Source organism: Nymphalis io, chromosome 5 (assembly GCF_905147045.1).
Source record: "Nymphalis io chromosome 5, ilAglIoxx1.1, whole genome shotgun sequence".
Lineage (NCBI taxonomy): Eukaryota > Metazoa > Arthropoda > Insecta > Lepidoptera > Nymphalidae > Nymphalis > Nymphalis io.
In genome coordinates this window covers 7,986,348-8,004,504 of record NC_065892.1, presented here as the reverse complement: position 1 = coordinate 8,004,504, position 18,157 = coordinate 7,986,348, and the positions used below count along the sequence as shown (strand labels likewise).

At 34.3% G+C, this 18,157-nt stretch overlaps 1 protein-coding gene across 1 annotated transcript in view; it reads left to right on the top strand.

Annotated features, from left to right (window-relative positions):
* LOC126768603 (RYamide receptor-like) overlaps positions 1–9,652 on the top strand; it is a 45,561-nt gene extending 35,909 nt beyond the window's left edge. Inside the window, exons 7-11 of the mRNA XM_050486789.1 lie at positions 980–1,105; positions 4,978–5,078; positions 7,322–7,412; positions 8,965–9,042; positions 9,122–9,652. Of these exons, the coding sequence (XP_050342746.1) occupies positions 980–1,105; positions 4,978–5,078; positions 7,322–7,412; positions 8,965–9,042; positions 9,122–9,493 (768 nt within the window). The 3' untranslated portion in view covers positions 9,494–9,652. The remainder of the gene's footprint in view (positions 1–979; positions 1,106–4,977; positions 5,079–7,321; positions 7,413–8,964; positions 9,043–9,121) is intronic.
* The last annotated feature ends 8,505 nt before the right edge of the window (positions 9,653–18,157 follow it).

Sequence of the window (18,157 nt, the reverse complement as noted above, 5' to 3'; positions counted from 1 at the left end):
ATAGCTTGCAAAATTAGCAGGCTGAAGTGGCAGTGGGCTGGTCACGTATGTCGTAGGACCGATGGCCGTTGGAGCAGACGAGTCCTAGAGTGGAGACCGCGAATCGGCAAGCGCAGCGTAGGGCGCCCTCCAGCCAGGTGGACCGACGACCTTAAGAAGGTGGCGGGCACCAACTGGATGCGGAAGGCGGAGGACAGGGAGCTTTGGCGCACCTTGGGAGAGGCCTATGTTCAGCAGTGGACAACGATTGGCTGTTGATTGATTGATTGATTGATATAATATGCAACATTCTCGTAATTTACAATGAAGAGATAATTGAATTGTAATGAGCAGACTTCCTGGCTTTTGTTAAAAGCGAAACACAATAATCGAAGATTACTTTTAAAACAATGGTTTTTTATCAATTAAATCATAAAATCGTAGCTTCCATATAGCAAGGCGGTGCGGTGCACGAAAGCCTCAAAGCTGAAGGCAACTCAAATTAAACTCAAACCTAATTATAATTAACTAAATTCACGGAAAATATATAAGGAACGCGTAAATCTTGCCAGCACGATGTAGAAAACATCTGAGAATTTTATATGAAATAGACTGAGAATTCTATTAACAATACTACTTATTCCTTCTATCGATCTCTGTATAATAAATATTTTTATTCGAATCTGCATTATATTTTACCCACTCTTGATTTTTTTTCTAAGCTTTCATTCTTTTTCAAGCAATTATATGTTTTTTCGTAAGGCCAATCTAAAGAGTGTTATAATAAGATAAAACACCGTGTTTTTTTATTTAGGTTTTATATGTTTAATTAAATATTTTTATTAGTATAAGATTTCTTGCTTTCATCTCCGGTATATATATATATTAATTACATCCCGATACGAAAGTAATATTTTATATCAACTTACCTTCAATTGGTTTATGAATTATATTTAATATTTGTTACTATCTATACAATAAAGTTATTTTTTTTGCACAGTATATCATTCCTCTATTCGTGATAACATTCGCGTATGCACACATGGCGATGAAGTTATGGGGTGCGCGTGCGCCTGGCAACGCGCAAGAGATTCGTGATGCAAATCAAATGAAGAACAAGAAAAAGGTAACATTTCTTTTATTTATTAGTCGAACTTATTTTAATTTGAATAAAGGTATTAAAGTATTTTTTGCGTTCTACATCTTATATTAACAAAAATGGCATTGCATTTTCATTTAATTTAAGAACGCAATAGAGGCTTGTTTCATATACTTAACTCTTAGTTATGTAATTAGTTAACAATGAGTAAAATATGCTAATATATCGTATGTTTTAAATTTAATTTACAAACCATCGATCTATTAAATAATAAAAATGACAAGAACTCAGGTTTAGTAATATATGATGTTTGTATTCAAGTATAGAAACATAAATAAAAGTTAATATAGAACAGCCTTTTAAGTATTTATTGTGTATTCTTAAACATCTTCGAAACAAATTCATGAAACTGTTTGTTTCATATTGAATAATATAAACAATACAAAACGAAACAATTTATCTTATTGTACACTTATATACACAAAACATTATCGAGGAATATATAAAAGAGCTGACGGCGGTGATATATAACTTTATTAATAAAATTTCTATACGTTATGCGATAATAATTGTAAGCTTATAACAAATTTAGTTAATTGCATTCAATTAATAATTTCATTTAATATAACTAAACCAACCCCAAGAAATTAATTATTTTTTTTCGCTTTTTTATCGTCATTACAATCTCGCTACACTCGTTACAGTGCCATTATATTTATCATTTTCATTCGTACATTTGTCATGTGATACGTTATTAAACATAACTGGTTAACGATTCCGTATTTGTGCATGTGTACTGATAGAATACAGAAACCTCTTGTCATGTCAGTGAATATATATGATCCAATAATAATTATTCAGTTATGTAAATTTCCTTCACCGCTGAATACGAATCGGGGATGTACAATAGGCTTAGAAAATTGGTTGTGCTGATTTATTACTTCACTAGGTGGTAGGGCTTTGTGCAAGCCCGTTTGGTTAGGTAGTTAAAAGTGGGTCTCTTCAGATATTCTACCGCTAAACAGTTGTTGCGTTAGTATTGTTTCGTTCCGGCTTGTATGGTGAGTGAGCCAGTACAAAGAAGATCTTCGAAACTCAGATGTTATCTCAAATCTGAGTTTCGGAGATTGGTGGTACATTGACGATGTAAAGAATGGTTAATATTTTTCACATCGGCAATGTATATAAGTGGTGGTGTCCACTGACCATCAGTTACCCCATTTGTACGTTCGCCTTTCTATATAATAATAATAATAATAATACAAGTTTAGCGACGCATTGAATAAAACTATTATTATTATGTGGTTACTTATGTATATACGTATATACGATATATATGTAAAGAAATAATTGTATTTATATTTCTTTAATGTTTTATAAGTTTGCATTGGTACTGGCCTTTAAGTTTTGTATAATAGTTTATATATGATAATAAAAAAGTTAGAAATGACATTTAACAAAAGATTTAGAATAAAGATAAGGAATTGAGAGGAAAAATGGAATAATAAACTTTAAATGTCGTTTCTTTGGATAAAAAGCAACCTCAAGTTTATTTATTTCTAATCCTAAAGATAATAAAATAATATCAAAAATAATACTAATAATTTAGCTTATGACTGCCTCGTTGGTCTAGTGGCTTGATGTAAGGCCGCAGACCCGGAGGTCCTGGGTTCAATTCCCAGGTCGGGCCAATAAAAAGTTATTGGGTTTATCTGTCAGAAAATTCTCAGTGGTAGCCCGGAGTCTAGAAGTTGAAAGTGTGTACACTCCCGTGCCTCGGAAAGCACGTAAAGCCGTTGGTCCTACGCCTGAATTATTTCCAATCGTGTCGGATTGCCGTCAAATCGGATTATGAGAGTAAGGGAATAGGGAATGCACCTGTGTTTGCGCACACACTTGTGCACTGGCCGAAATCGTAAATAATAGTAATCGCCTGATTATTTACGTTCCTCAAAACTTTATTAATTCAATTACTTTAGCGAGATATTCATTTTTCAAAAAAAATAATTTTTGTACCTATTTAAAAAGTACATACTTTTTAAATAGGTACAAAAATTATTTTTTTTTGAATTATTATTTAAAAATTACATATTATGTTCTGTTCTAGTATAAATAAATTATTATCAATAAGAGATGAATCGTAATCTCCCAAGAGGGTGCCAATTTCGAGTGAAGGGGCTTACTAGATTTTTGGTGCAATTTCATCAGATTTTCCAAATTGGGTCGTGAAGATACGAGTACTAAATTGGATTTAAGCCATTTGGTCCAAATTTTCTATTACTTATTTCTGAGTGACAACATAGGAGTTTATAACAATCTTCTCTGTTATCAGTTTACATTACGTCCATATGTTTATACGCGTTTGATTTTAAGGGGTCCGATTTTATTGATTTCTTGCAATAAAGTAAAAATTTATTGTAAGAAACAATAAAATCGGACCGAATCGGACCGAATCGAAATTTAATAAACGGTTAAGTTTACGGATTAGTGTTTACTCTTAACCAATACGACGCATGAATGAAGTAGCGACTAAAGCCTCATCAATCATTCTATAAATGTATATTGTATAATATAATTTATATTTACATTTAATAATTGGTATTGTTTTAATTAAATATTAATATTATTTTATTCATACCACCACCTACCCCATATCCTATCTGTAATTACTTACACTCAGTTACCTGGAAGAGATCGCTGTGTAGCGATAAAGTCGCCATAATTGTACATTTATTTAGGCAATATACATGTTTTGTATTTTTCTCCTTGTGGTGTGATGTACAATAAAGTATTAAAAAGTATAAATGTGTGTCATAGAATGTGGTCACGTGGTCACGTGTTATGTCGATTTCTTTTTCAGTAAATTTCTTTATATTGATCTAAAATTCTCATAAAAGTCTCATTACTTTTTCAGTAAATAACTACCTATATTCATAATATAATTTAGAGCAGTAACACGATATTGTTTCACTTTACCTTTTTTTATAGAATAGAAAGACGGACGAGCATATAGGCCACCTGATGGTAAGTGGTCACCAACGCCCATAGACATTAGCATTGTAAGAAATGTTAACCATCGCTTACATTACTAATGCGCCACCAACCTTGGGAATTAAGATGTTATGTCCCTTGTGCCAATTACACTGGCTCACTCACCCTTCAAACCGGAACACAACAATACCAAGTACTACTGTTTTGCGGTAGAAGCTTGCACGACCTTAAAAGAACTTTGGATTAGAATACATATTTGCTCTTGATAAGGATGATTTGGTATATTTTGTTGGAAATTATTTTATTATAAATTAGACAACCCATAATTGGTCTGAATCAAAAACGAAATTCCGAATGTAATGGCTTAAAACTGGAAAAGAGTGCTTTGTTCGGTGGTTTTATAATAATAATAATAATTTGAGCTTAGACTGCCTCATTTTTTTCGAACTGAAATATACTGTTAGCCCTAATGGCATCTACAGCATCACTGGGCAGAGAGGTGGATCTTAAAGTACTCAAGACAGACGTTGAGTGCCCAGTAACGGCTCCGAATACTCGCGTCCTAAGGATGCCGAGAATGCCTAAGGCCTCACGGGAGGTCTTAGACCCCAAAGGGGTCTGCTTGTGTCATATGTATGTTCACTAAAAAGTATATATTGGCGGCAGTAAGTCTGTAACGGGGTCAATTTAATATTATAAATATTGGGAGACACATAGCGCACAAACAAATAGATACGCACACGCCACACACTAAACACATAATTCACACAAGCAAATTCATACTGACAAAATCATAAATAGACAATAGGTACATATCTTTAATAATTTGTTTCAAACATAAATATGGTAAAATCTTATATTTTACTTTTTTACAGATTAATTATTAATTCAAATTTAACTTCACGCAGGTTATAAAGATGCTAGTTTTAGTGGTAGCACTATTCGCACTCTGCTGGCTTCCTCTACAGAGCTATATGCTGCTTCAGTCATTTTTTCCTTCAATAAATGAGTAAGTATTTGTATTTTTTCTCGATTTTCATTAATAGACAATGATAATAATAACCATGGCGTAAAATATATATATATATAGTGTACATTTATATAAAAGTCATACATTAATTGTGTCAAGAGTATGTACGTTTATATGTTAAGCGTAAAGCTTGTGTTAGGACTACGGACGACAATAGCCTAAGGGGTTAGGATCTAACCTGTGACATTTACATCGAAAACCATTGATCTTTACTGCGATTATTGTGTTACATGCGAACGTGAAATATAATAATACATGATTAACTCGGGTATCAATAAGCGCTGTCTTGTAACAATTCATAAAAATAATCTTTTAAAATATAACTTTAAGCGAAAATGTATGTATTGTGTGTTCAGGTAGAAGGTAGTAACTGTCGTGCTATCTTTTCATATATTACCCGTGACAAATGAGCGTCAATGAATTATTTATTTAGCGTTAAAACGTTATTATCTTTATATTGACTAATATTAGGTATAATGATTTTGTTATCGCCCGCTGTTTTAATAATAACAACGCGGTATGATTTCAAAATTGTAATGCTGATTTTAATTAACTTAGTTATTTGTATTTGAAATCTGATTTATTCGTATAAATTGAATAAAATAAATTAGATAATAATATGAATAAATATTAATTAGTACATACATCTCTCGATTTTGGAACATTACGATTAAAATTAGGAATTAATTTAGGAAAAATAATTTATTCGATTATAAAATTTTCATTCCGATTACAATGCGATATTTGTTTAAGCATTTTATCAATTTTTATATAATTTGATTCACAAAAACACAAATCATTTTAATCGCTACTAAATCTCAATATTGATGAACCTACAATTAAAAAGAAATCAAATGTAAATTACACTATAATAGTTTTATTCTTTCAAAATTGTTGGTTAAAACCATTTAAAAAAGGAAACACGTAATATTTTTTAATAAAATAGTTTATTTAGTTAAAGAAATGTAACAAGAAATATGCTCACGTACTTGAATTATATGATATTTAAAGCTACTGCCATAGAAGTTAAAACTGTCAGTTTTTCAGTATATTTTCACTATTTTCTTGAATGTCTTTATCATGTAACAATGAGAACACCGCGGAATTTTTTATCTACATAATAATCTCAATCGAATTTTGCAACGCTACCTCTAGATAACTTAAGGCGCTTGAAAATTATTTAAATAAGGTTGGGTATCAAAAAGATTTTTAAAAATTCCTCTAGCTCACAATTATTTTGATAATGAAAATATCGTATGATAACTATTAATTTATTATAACAAGTATCAAAATAGTAAATAATAATAATAATAATAGTTAGTATTGGACACTGGAGTAACAGTATCTTAATCTTTCATTAAAAAATTGTCTTATTGCCTCTACTGGTGACATAAGGATCCATTGGCCATGAGGATCGGAATTGCGGTTCAAAGGGGAAATGCTGCTATCATTCTTACCACCATTCTAAGGTCATTATTTGTACAGAAGCTATTTATGATTTCTATATATTTATGGCTATGATGTAAATAATGCTTATGTAAAAAGCATTATCTTTAACGATAATTATTGGATGGGTTCTGTCCAGAGTCTACATACATTTAACTCTTATCCAGTCTCATCTCTAAGTGGAACGATTTGCTATTTCAATTTGAAGTTTGCAATATTTATTATTCAAAACCAAAATTTATTTTATTTAAGTTAGTGCTTATAAGCGTTTTTAAATTTTATTGTAGAGTAGAATGTTTCTGCCGATGAATGGTGAATAGAACTTGCAGAATCGAGAACTTGGTCTGACAAGTCCATTTTTATTTGTCTTGTGAATAAAATGTCTCTTGTTATTTCACACAGTGCCCATCAATTTTGAATATATGTAAAAATAAAGCCGCATGATTTCCGTCATAACAGAATAGAGGCTAGAGAAAAGATTTCACGCTATAGGTGTCGTAATTAATCAAATGAATGTCAGAAGTACTAAGCACCCTAATAACCCGTATCATGGCAGAAAACTAACCTATCGGAAAAAAACATAAAGGCCAGCCATAAACTTCTGCCAATTTTTATGTGAATGATATAAGGGCAAACTAATAATAAAATTTATGAGGTATAATGTAGTGACATCTTATGATTTAGTGGCGTTTTATGATTATAATTTTCATTGCAATAATGTGTATTTTGAAAATGATAATATTTTTGAAAATATTTATGTTTTTCTTTATTTATAGGTACAGATATATAAATGTGATTTTCTTCTGCTTCGATTGGCTCGCAATGAGTAACTCCTGTTATAATCCATTCATTTACGCCATCTATAACGTGAGTATTTTATAATACAGAAAAAGTAAATAATAATCATTTCAATTTATTTTCACTGTCATTTTAACGTATCTATAATTTTCTCCAACAATTAATTTTAAATAATTGTGTCTATGATTATTACCACAAACTTCTTAGTAACAAACTTTGTAAATAAGTAGACAAAATATTGTATATTGTACAACCAGAATTACACAATATTGTATCTTCTTCTTTCGAATGTAAATTTACTGATAACAGAAAAAGAGAAATACATTCGTTACTGTTAATAAGCTTTAAAGAAAAAATAATGGGTTACATCGTTATTAATCTAACAAATTCTATTATGAAGTAGTTTTTGACTATAAAAAGTAATTTAGAAGTGTAGAATAAACGAGGTAGAGGTAGATTAAAATAAAAAATATATATAATAATATATTTTCATATAATCATTTCCATCAAATTCATAGTACACTCCACCTCCTATCAGAGTATTCTATCAAATCAAAGGGATGTAAATGTTATCTTTTATTGATTCATTAAATAAAGTAGTCTGCACGGTAAGTATTCAAGATATTCTCTAAGGGGCGGAAAATAAAATTAATGACGGGTAAATTCATCGGAACTTAATGTCCTATGAAACGAAATACAACATCGTAACTTGTAATCCATGATAACTAACATTAAATCAGTGCCTGAAATGACTTTTATAGTGGCCTTTGAGATATATTTTGCCTTTAGATTTTTATATAAATTCCTATTTATCTGATATTTTAAAGAGAAAATCAGCATATTTATAATGAGGTATATCATATAATAAGATTAATATGTCAACCGTCTTCAATATATCTAAATCCAATCATACATTCGAAGCAAGATTATTACGGGTTTTACAGAAATAGATTCCCAAGAGATTTCCGGAATGTCTTATAGAGAAAAAAAATCAAGTATATAGATAGACCTGTAGACTTTAGTGGAGATATTAGTATTGACGGAGAAGAGCATTGAATTGGACATGTCGAAACCAATGTAGATGTCATAGAACACATTTTCATTTATTTATTTATTCTATATTGCTCTTAATTACATAATAACAAAATCATAAACGTAATATATTTAATAATGTTGGGTACATTATAAGTTACATTTTTTTATACTTTTAACTTGATTTTACTAATTTAAGCGGCTTATTGTTTTGAGTATATTCACTTATTCAGCTGTAATTTTAAATTTGAATGAAAGCATAAGTAGATCGGTATTAATGGATTGTTGAATAAGTCGATGTGTGGAGTGGGATGTTATATATTCAAAATAACAACTCAAGCAGTTGTTCTTTGTAGATGCTTAAATATTTTTTATAAAAAGTTGGAAACCATATTTCACTGTGTTTTGTATTGCATTTTGAATGAGAATATCTTCAGATAAATAACATTTAAATTTTACAATTAGCAAAAAATTATCATAAATATTACATTATAATTTTAAATTTCATTCGTTTATAGAATACTAAATATTATTATGAATAATTCATATTTAATTATAAAATATTTTAATTAAATTTCCTTCTTTACAGGAAAAGTTTAAAAAGGAATTCAAACAAAGATTTACATTTAAACAGAAACGTAATAGATTCACAAATGACAGTTATGAGGTGAGATTGATACAAATTTTTTACATTAATTTTACTCAAAAGTAATTGTTATTATAACAGTGTTTTGTCTTTGCCTTAGGATGGACAATCATATAGAACTCGCATTTTGTCAATCAGATCGTCAAACGAAAGAAGTATTTACTCAACAAGAAAATCAATAAATATAACACCAGTGGACTCTCTAAAGGCCGCAAAAAATCCATGTCAATGCGTAAAAGATCAAACACGAGATCAACCGAAAGAAAATCCATGTAGGGCAATAAAATCAGAAGAGTTTACGAAGATTAAAAATGGAAGCCAACACGACCACCGCGTTAAAGAAATGTCTAGAAGATCTCGATTTGGCGACAATGCTTCACCGATCGGGGACGAAAGAGTCAGTGAATTGTATATATTTCCAAATAGTAGTATAGTAGAATTCACGGATGTGCTATGTGATAATAAAGTGTAAATATTAAAATTAATTATCTTAACTAAGTATTTATTGAAATGTTAAACATATGTTTCGATGTAATGAAGTATGTTGTTTTATTATAGTACATACTTCCGATAAATGTTTTATTTATTACTGGCAATTGAATTTAGAAAATATTAATAACTTAAAAATTAAATTAAATTCTCGACATTTGTTTGTAAAAAAAAATCCTTAGTGTCTTTTACTGCTCTCAAAAATTCGACTATATCTCCTGTATTTTATTGTGTAATATGTAGTTTCTGTAATATTTTAAAATAATAAATTTAATGATATAGAGAAGCTTAAAAGTGTTAATTATTTACTTATCCTCGATCTTTGTTTCCATTTAAATCTCATTATTGCACACAGTCTTAAAGTTTCACCAAGATACGCAAGATTATTTCATACAAACGTACACGTCACCATTACATCTATATTTTATCAATTTCAAGAATGTAGCGAAACGACGCACATATTTCATTGAAGCCGAGATCCAAAGCTAGTTTTGGCTAAAAGCCAGTGGTCTTAAGTCTGATCGACGTTTATTGCTTAAAAATCTAACAAAGAGGCATACCTGTTAACAATTTTCCGTCAATGATAGAGTAATGTGTTGAAAATAAATTAATGTGTATTTCTAAGAAACCAGACCGCAACTTTACTAGATGCTACTGTAATATATTGTAAACACCTGAAAACATAAATAAATAATCACCTATTTGCGGTTGTTCTTTCGTTTACTGTTGTGTTACGTTAAAAACGAGATGCTATTTCCATAAAATTCTAATAAGTTGCTTTCGTAACGGGATATTTATTCGTATTACCCATATTTGTTGTGAACAAAGGCGTATTATCTCTAAGCATTAAACACATTGGAAAAGTTAATATAAAACAAAATTACTGTCTCTTATTTATTAGGGGATAGGCTCAACGAGGATTCATACTATAAAATACTTATTTGCAATTCTCATTAATTTAAATATAAAATAAAGTCGGAACCTTAAACTTTATATTGTCAAACTGTGATTTTTATGAATATATATTGTCTTGTGGTCACCGACATAGAGCAGCTCAAATCCGGTTTTACGACACCCTTGGGTTTTTCTTTATATTAAGCGCTTTCATCAATACGATCTGCACTTAGTGGCTCAACCAACCGTACGATGGCGGGAAAAAAATTCACACGCAAAAGCAATCCCAAGGATTCTGGCAAGGCCTTTTATGTTATCCCCACCCCGAATCGTCCAAACTGAATGTTCATTTCATTCGAAAATATATCACAAGGAATAATACCATCGTATATATTGTTTTTTATTATTATTACGAATGAAATGATTCAGGTTTTTTTACTTTATATGTTGTACTTAGTGCATTATGTATTTAGCAAAACACTAATAATTACATTTTAATGTTTGTCTAAGATTTCTACCGGATGTGTCATTGAAATGATGCTTAACGCTCTTATTTAAAACCTTTTTAGTATGGCATACAGAAATAAAATAAGTAGCAGCTACTTAATAATGAATTCAATAATTTTATTCAATCAAATATGTAAGAAAAATCTCTAATAAAAATGAAACTGCCAATAGACATTGACGTTTTAAGAATACTCTATTAATTTCTCCTTAATGCTTTTAACGGGGGTTCCATTGTCAGGTAAAACTAGCCTATGTCCTTTCTCGAGGTTCAAGCCTGCTGCATACCAAATTTCATCAAAATCAGTTTAGTGGATTAGCCGTGAAAGCGTAACAGGTAGATAGACTTACGTATTTATAATATTAGTATATATAGTTTAGACATAGTAAGCGTATTGATCGAGGTTAAAGTGATGATTATGCTGGTGATATTCAGTTATAGCCTGTGAACTAAGTGATATTCCAACAGCTGATAAGGTTAATTACAATCTTAACGACTAGCTACTTGGTCTTGGTCTAACAACACTGTATTTAAACCCCATAAAAACTAAATTTATAGTATTGGAAACTACGTCTGATAAATAATTTCTTATAAGATATACGCAACGTTTATTGGGTATGGCATAAATATTAAGACAGTAAATGAAGCTAATATATAATAATATACGCTTTATAAGAATATATATATAGCGCGATGGCCGAGTGGTTAGAACAGGTGAGAACCCGGGTAAGCATCATTTCATTTTCATGTGCTTAATTTGGGCTTATCAATTATCTTGTGCTCTGCGGTGAAGAAAACACCGTCATTTGTATCCACCATCCCGCATTGGAGCAGCCTGATGAATTAACCTTGTCCTCAAAAAGTTGAGGAGACGCCCAGACGTGGAAAATTTACATATAAATATTAATACAGTATTAATTATTATCTAAATTTTACACGATTCTCACAAGTTTATTTTAAATTTAAAAAATATGTCATAACATAGAGGCATTGCGCTAAAATCCTTTATGCTATTCTCGTATTATATAATCGTAATGGACAAGAGGTTCATTGTTTGAATCAATTGTGACATTTTATATATAATCGCTTTCATAAATCTTTGAATCTACTTATATTGCTTTAATATGCTACTTAAATTCTTTAAGTATATAAATTCCCGATAGTAATGGCTCTAGAAAGAAAGTGCATACTTGAAAAATGTTTCCATCTACATTAAAGCCACCTGCAGCGATATCGCAGGAATAAATATAGCTATGTATTTATAAATTGTACTTACCGCAATGTTATATACATACAAAGTTCTATTTATATAACTTAACCGTAGTTATGAAATAAAAATTAAATATAAAACCTATATATAGTGGTTATGAAATATCTAAGTGGCTTAAAAGACTATATAATTTATATTGTCTTAGACATTACGTAATTTTAGTCATTACGGATATCTATGGCGGGAGATAGCTTAGGGTAAGTTATCTATCAAACAATTCAGCCGTCTCAATTACAAGCTGTTGTATGCGTTGTTTACTATTAGTTGTCCTTAATTCTCACCCTTAGGCCTAATCATCATTTAGATTAAAGTTGACATTGCTGATTCTAATGTTGAAATGCTGTTAATAGCTTTTATAATTAGCATTTTGCTTTTATAATTAGGGCAATAGTTTATGAGTAATTAAAAGCATAATCTACCACTATGTTTTGCAACGCGTCTTTTGTCCACTGTGTCCACTGGTTTTTCAACGTATTCATTACGTCATCAGTTCACCTCGTATAGGTGCTCGTATTCTTAGTGCTTATATTTTCGCTATTGTAGATATTCATAGACGATGATAGTAACTTCCATCAGATGAGCATCTCTAAAGGAGGTGTGCGATGCGGCCATGCCGAGGACCCGGCGCAGGGTACCACGCCGCCAGGTATACTGGTGGTCGCCCGAAATAGCGGAGCTTCGAGCGACATGTAACCGGGCACGGAGTGCATACGTCCGCTGTCGCAGGCACAACGGCCTCAACGCGGACTTGGAGGGACGGCTGTGGGCCACTTATTGCCAGCTGAAAAAGGAGCTGCAGCAGGTGATAAGTCAAGCTAAGGAGAGAGCAAGGGAGAAGCTTCTGGTGGGCCTGAACAGGGACCCGTGGGGACGCCCGTACCGTGGTGTGCGAGGAAAGTTCCGCACACACGGCGCCCCTGCGACGGAAACGTTGCCGCCGGATCTCCTCCTGCGACTGGTTGGTGAATTATTTCCCCAACCAGGCGAACACGTCCCACCAAGTATGACCCCTCGCTCTGTAATAGATGACAGTGCGGCTTTACCACACGTTACGGAGCGAGAGATGGAGATGGCCCTCGATCGATTGAGTCCCAGAACCACAGCGCCGAGTCCGGACGGGGCTCCAGGGCGTGTTCTGCGTGACGCCCTGGAACATCTAGGTAGGAGGCTTCGGGAACTGTTTGATGAATGTCTTTCCAGTGGGCAGTTTCCGAAGCTGTGGAAGGAAGGAAAGTTGGTTCTGTTGCCGAAAGAGGGGCGTACACTCGATTCTCCTTCGGCATATAGGCCAACTGTGCTGCTGAATGAGACGGGCAAGCTCTTCGAGAAGATCCTCGCTGCCCGTCTTATTCAGCACCTCAACGAGGTGGGGCCGGGTCTTTCAGAGGCTCAGTACGGGTTCAGGGAGGGTCGATCAGTCATTGACGCCCTGGACGCCCTAAAGACCTGGACCACCGAGGCGGTGGCCCGAGGAGACGTAGTCCTGGCGGTATCGCTGGACGTAGCGAACGCCTTTAACAGTCTTCCACGTCCACGTTCCACGTCGGGGTCCCCCTCGAGGGGCGTCTATCACCGTCCAGGGGACGGTGATTAAGGTGCAAGCCCAGATGAGGTATCTGGGCCTGATCCTGGACGGAAGATGGAGCTTCAGGCAGCATTTTGTCCAACTCGGCCCGAAGCTCATAAGCGCTGCTGCTGCCCTGGGCCGCCTCCTACCCAATGTAGGAGGGCCGGAAACACCATGTCGGCGCTTATACGCTGGCGTGGTACGCTCCATGGCGTTGTACGGTGCACCCATTTGGGTGGATGCTCTCACCGCTCGTAACAGAGCTTTTCTGCAGAGGCCGCAAAGAGTCATAGCGGTGAGAGCGATACGTGGGTACCGTACGGTGTCATGGACGGCAGCGACACTTCTCGCGAGCGATCCGCCCTGGGAACTCCAGGCAGAGGTGCTTGCGGAAGTGCACCGGTTCCGGGTGGAAACGAGGTCAAGCGGCGTCCGTCCAGGATCGGCGGAGGTTGAGCGAGTCAGGGCCCTAGCCCAGCGAGCCTTGATTCGTAGGTGGGAGGAGAACCTGAGGTCCCCCTCGGCAGGCCTAGTGACAGTGGAGGTGGTCCGCCCCCACTTGAGTCGCTGTGTGAAACGGAGTCTCGGCACACTCACATTCAGGCTGACGCAGGTACTTACCGGACACGGTTGTTTCGGTAAGTACCTGCACCGGATAGCGAAGCGGGAGGTGACATCCTCCTGCCATGAGTATGGTGCACCTTCGGACACAGCGTGCCACACTCTGATGGAGTGTGCCGCTTGGGGACCTCAGCGCCTGTCCCTGGCGGCCTTAGTCGGTGAAGACCTCTCGCTGCCGAGTGTGATAAACGCCATGCTTGGTAGCGAGAGGTGCTGGTTGGAGATGGTCTCCTTCTGCGAAAATGTCATGTCGCAGAAGGAGGCAGCGGAGCGGGAGCGTGAGGAGAGGGCCTCCGCTGACTCGCTCCGCCGAAGAAGACCGGGGAGAAGGCGTCGGCGCTATGCGCATCTTCTCCTCCCACCGTAAGTGTTGCCGGGGTTAGGGGGTCTTTGTACCCTGAGAACCCCCTAGGATTTGGAGGCCTGCAGAGGTGAGCCAACCGTCGGGGCGTCACGGTAGTATGCGCAAGCGATCCCGTGACGCCCCTCGAAAAGGCGGTGTGGGTACCATTGGGGGTATTTCAGCGCATATTCGGCGCCGGCGAGTCCCACATACCCCCCCACTTCAAGTGGGGGAAACGCGTAAACGCGTTTTTACAGCGAAAAAAAAAAAAAAAAAAGTTATAAATATCAGCGAAATCTTATTATAGGTACAAACATCATGCCTCAGGAAGGATATATTGACTTTGCGAAGTCGGAAACTTGGTGTTATTAGTTTAACTTTAATTCTCGTGCTTACACAATGGTTGTCGCCGATTCCTTATAAAATATTTATGGTATCCATGAAACATAACTTCAATGTGATTTTAATATCATACATACAACTATCAATTTTAATTAGGAAAATATTTTAAATTTAAATGTAATCTCCAAAACCAATAAAAGCAGAAAGTTTTACGATTAAGAAATACAACGAAAAGAAACGAAAAGTGAAATATATCAAAAGCAGCTAGCTTGGTAGTGGATCCATTTACGACCGATCGAGAAACCTCGCTTATTGCTCAATAAATGTAAAAAGGCACAAAGGTACAAAGTACCAAACTACGTTAGAAATCATTTCTAAGTAGTTGTATTAAATAATAAGAATGAAAAATTGTTTAGGGCGTATACGTGCTTTTGGTAAAATTACCTTGGATTACGTTTAAAAAAAATAGTAACTACAACATTGAAGGATTGTTATAAAAGGAATTTTACTCAATTATATTTAAACTTGATTTTAATAAATATACTCAGTGAACATACCTACGAAGTTGCTTTTTGTTAATCTTTAGCAAAGCAGGGGTGGTGGTTGCTCTTTAAAAAAAATGTGCTGGTAGATTATTGCAAGCTATTATGTGTATCTATTATTAAAAACATGTCTTATATAACTCAAGGCTTGTTCTTTATTGAATTGTTTTAAGATTGTGGCAGTTTTCATCATTAATAATGAATAATAGTTATACACAATAAATTCTCGTAAAATTTGGTTATCATATGTTGCTAAAAATTTCGCTGAATAGTACGGGTTTTTGGTGAATAGACTTTGTATGACTCTTGATGTTGCAGGATGTCTAAGGCTACATTTCTTGATTACAGTCGCTTCATTTGTATCTCTCGCGGCATTATAGTCTGAGATGCTTTAAGTTGTTTTTAAGAAAGTGTACGAGCTATGGAGCAAAATGCGCTGCTTGACAACAAGAAAAATAGGTATGAGTTAGGTACTGAATTAGATAATTACCTAAATTTATATTATAGTGGACATTCCGGTGCACTGTAGTTCCAGGCACCGTTGAGTCCCACCCTACTTCATGTGGTAGAAACGCGTTAATGCGTTTTTCCAACGAAACCAAAAAAGTAGATTTGAGGACTACCAATAACCTTTTTTTAAAGCACACTCAGCGTTTTTAAATGTATTCTTTCATATTACTTGAAATAAGCAAGACCGTATTATCGGCATAAGCTATAACTTTACACTCGGGACAGAAAACGACAAAGATTGTTAATGTAAATAAGAAATAGCGTGGGGCTCTGAATTATACTCAACAAATTTTCTGAATACTGTAAAATATTATGTTCTGGAACACATTTCTATAAATTTTCTCGAAACAAAAAAAAATACAAATTTACCTCAAAAATAAAACAAACTTTATTCAATTAATACTTAACAAACACCAATTAAAATGTTATATAGATTATGTTCAATAGAATAAAGATACTGTGTTATTTAAATTTTTAAAAAAGGGTTTTAATTCGTTGTTTGAAAAAAGCGAGTCCCGACACGCGCCGCCGAACCAATTCATTAGTGCCCCGGGCTTCAAGCGAGGAGCTTGTATAGCTTGCGTATTGGATGAACGGAGATAACAGCAATAAGTCATGTAATAAAATGTATAAATTAAAATACATTAATCTGTAAACATTTAAGATAGTTGCTTGCTTAGTGCAAAAGAGATAATGAAGAGAATATGCGGCATATATTTATAGTAAGGCCTTAAATAAAAATTTAATATAGCTACGGTAAAAATCATGATCGCGTGGAATGGTAGCAAGAATGCTAGCAGCATTTCCCCTTTGAATCGAAATTCTGATCCTGGGCGATTCAATTTACTAATAAAATATTTGTAATAATATATATTGTGTAATTACCAAAATAGTATATTTAATACCAAGCGTAATAAATTATGAATGAATAAAGTATATATCTTTTAATTATAAATTTTCATTTGATTAGTGGTTACCAATATTCTTCCTCTCTCTCTCTCTCTCTTTTATCTATCTGAATTTCAAGAAATAAATAAATAAAATAATTTTTTATTTAAAAATATTGGGCTAGAAAGACAAAAAAAAAATAAACCTTAGTTTTACCTGTTTAAAATGACTTATTTTTTTTAATATCGAACAACTCACTAAATATTGTTTCTTTGAGCAGGTTTCATTTAATTAAAACTTAAAACTACCAAAACTTTATTTACTAAATTTGATGAAACGACTTCGATGAACTTTAATCGCGGCAATATTCAACCATTGTTGTGGTAAAGATACGCATTATAATCACTCTGTCTGAGCCTCTAGTCTCATTTCTGTCTTAAACTCTTTTTACATGTTATTACTATAATGCATGCGACTCTTAGATAATAAGATAAGCCTATAGATCATAATTTTGTTATTTATTTAATTGAGAATAATTCTAACTCTTTTTCACTTTAAACCTTAAATTTGACACGCAATTCGGGATACGGAACGGTGTAGGCGGTGACGCGGGGGAAAACTTCAATTTGAGCTGGAGTAGTATAGACGCTCAACTACGACAATATATAATAAACACACACGATAATGATATATTGCCTCGCTTCTAAGATTTGTCTTTGTATACATCTATCACTTCAGCATTTTATATCACGTACTGATGTATACATACTAATTAATATACATCAGTTCTTCGTTTATTTCCGAAGCAAAATATATCACTGTAATTCTTATTTAAAAACTGCTGATGAGCTTATAAGGTTTTACGTCTTGTCAAATTTCCTCTCAGATAAGCGTAAACTATGTATTTTTATTTTAAATAAACTATACCCAAGTCAATCTTTCTTTCCAAAGCATAATCATCATCATCATCATCAGCCGAAAGACGTCCACTGCTGGACAAAGGCCTCCCCCAAGGATTTCCACGTTGGCCGATCTTGCGCTGCCCGCATCCAACGGCTTCCCGCGACTCGTTCTAAGTCGTCGGTCCACCTTGTAGGGGGCCTGCCCACGCTGCGTCTTCCGGTTCGTGGTCGCCACTCGAGAACCTTTCTGCCCCAGCGGCCGT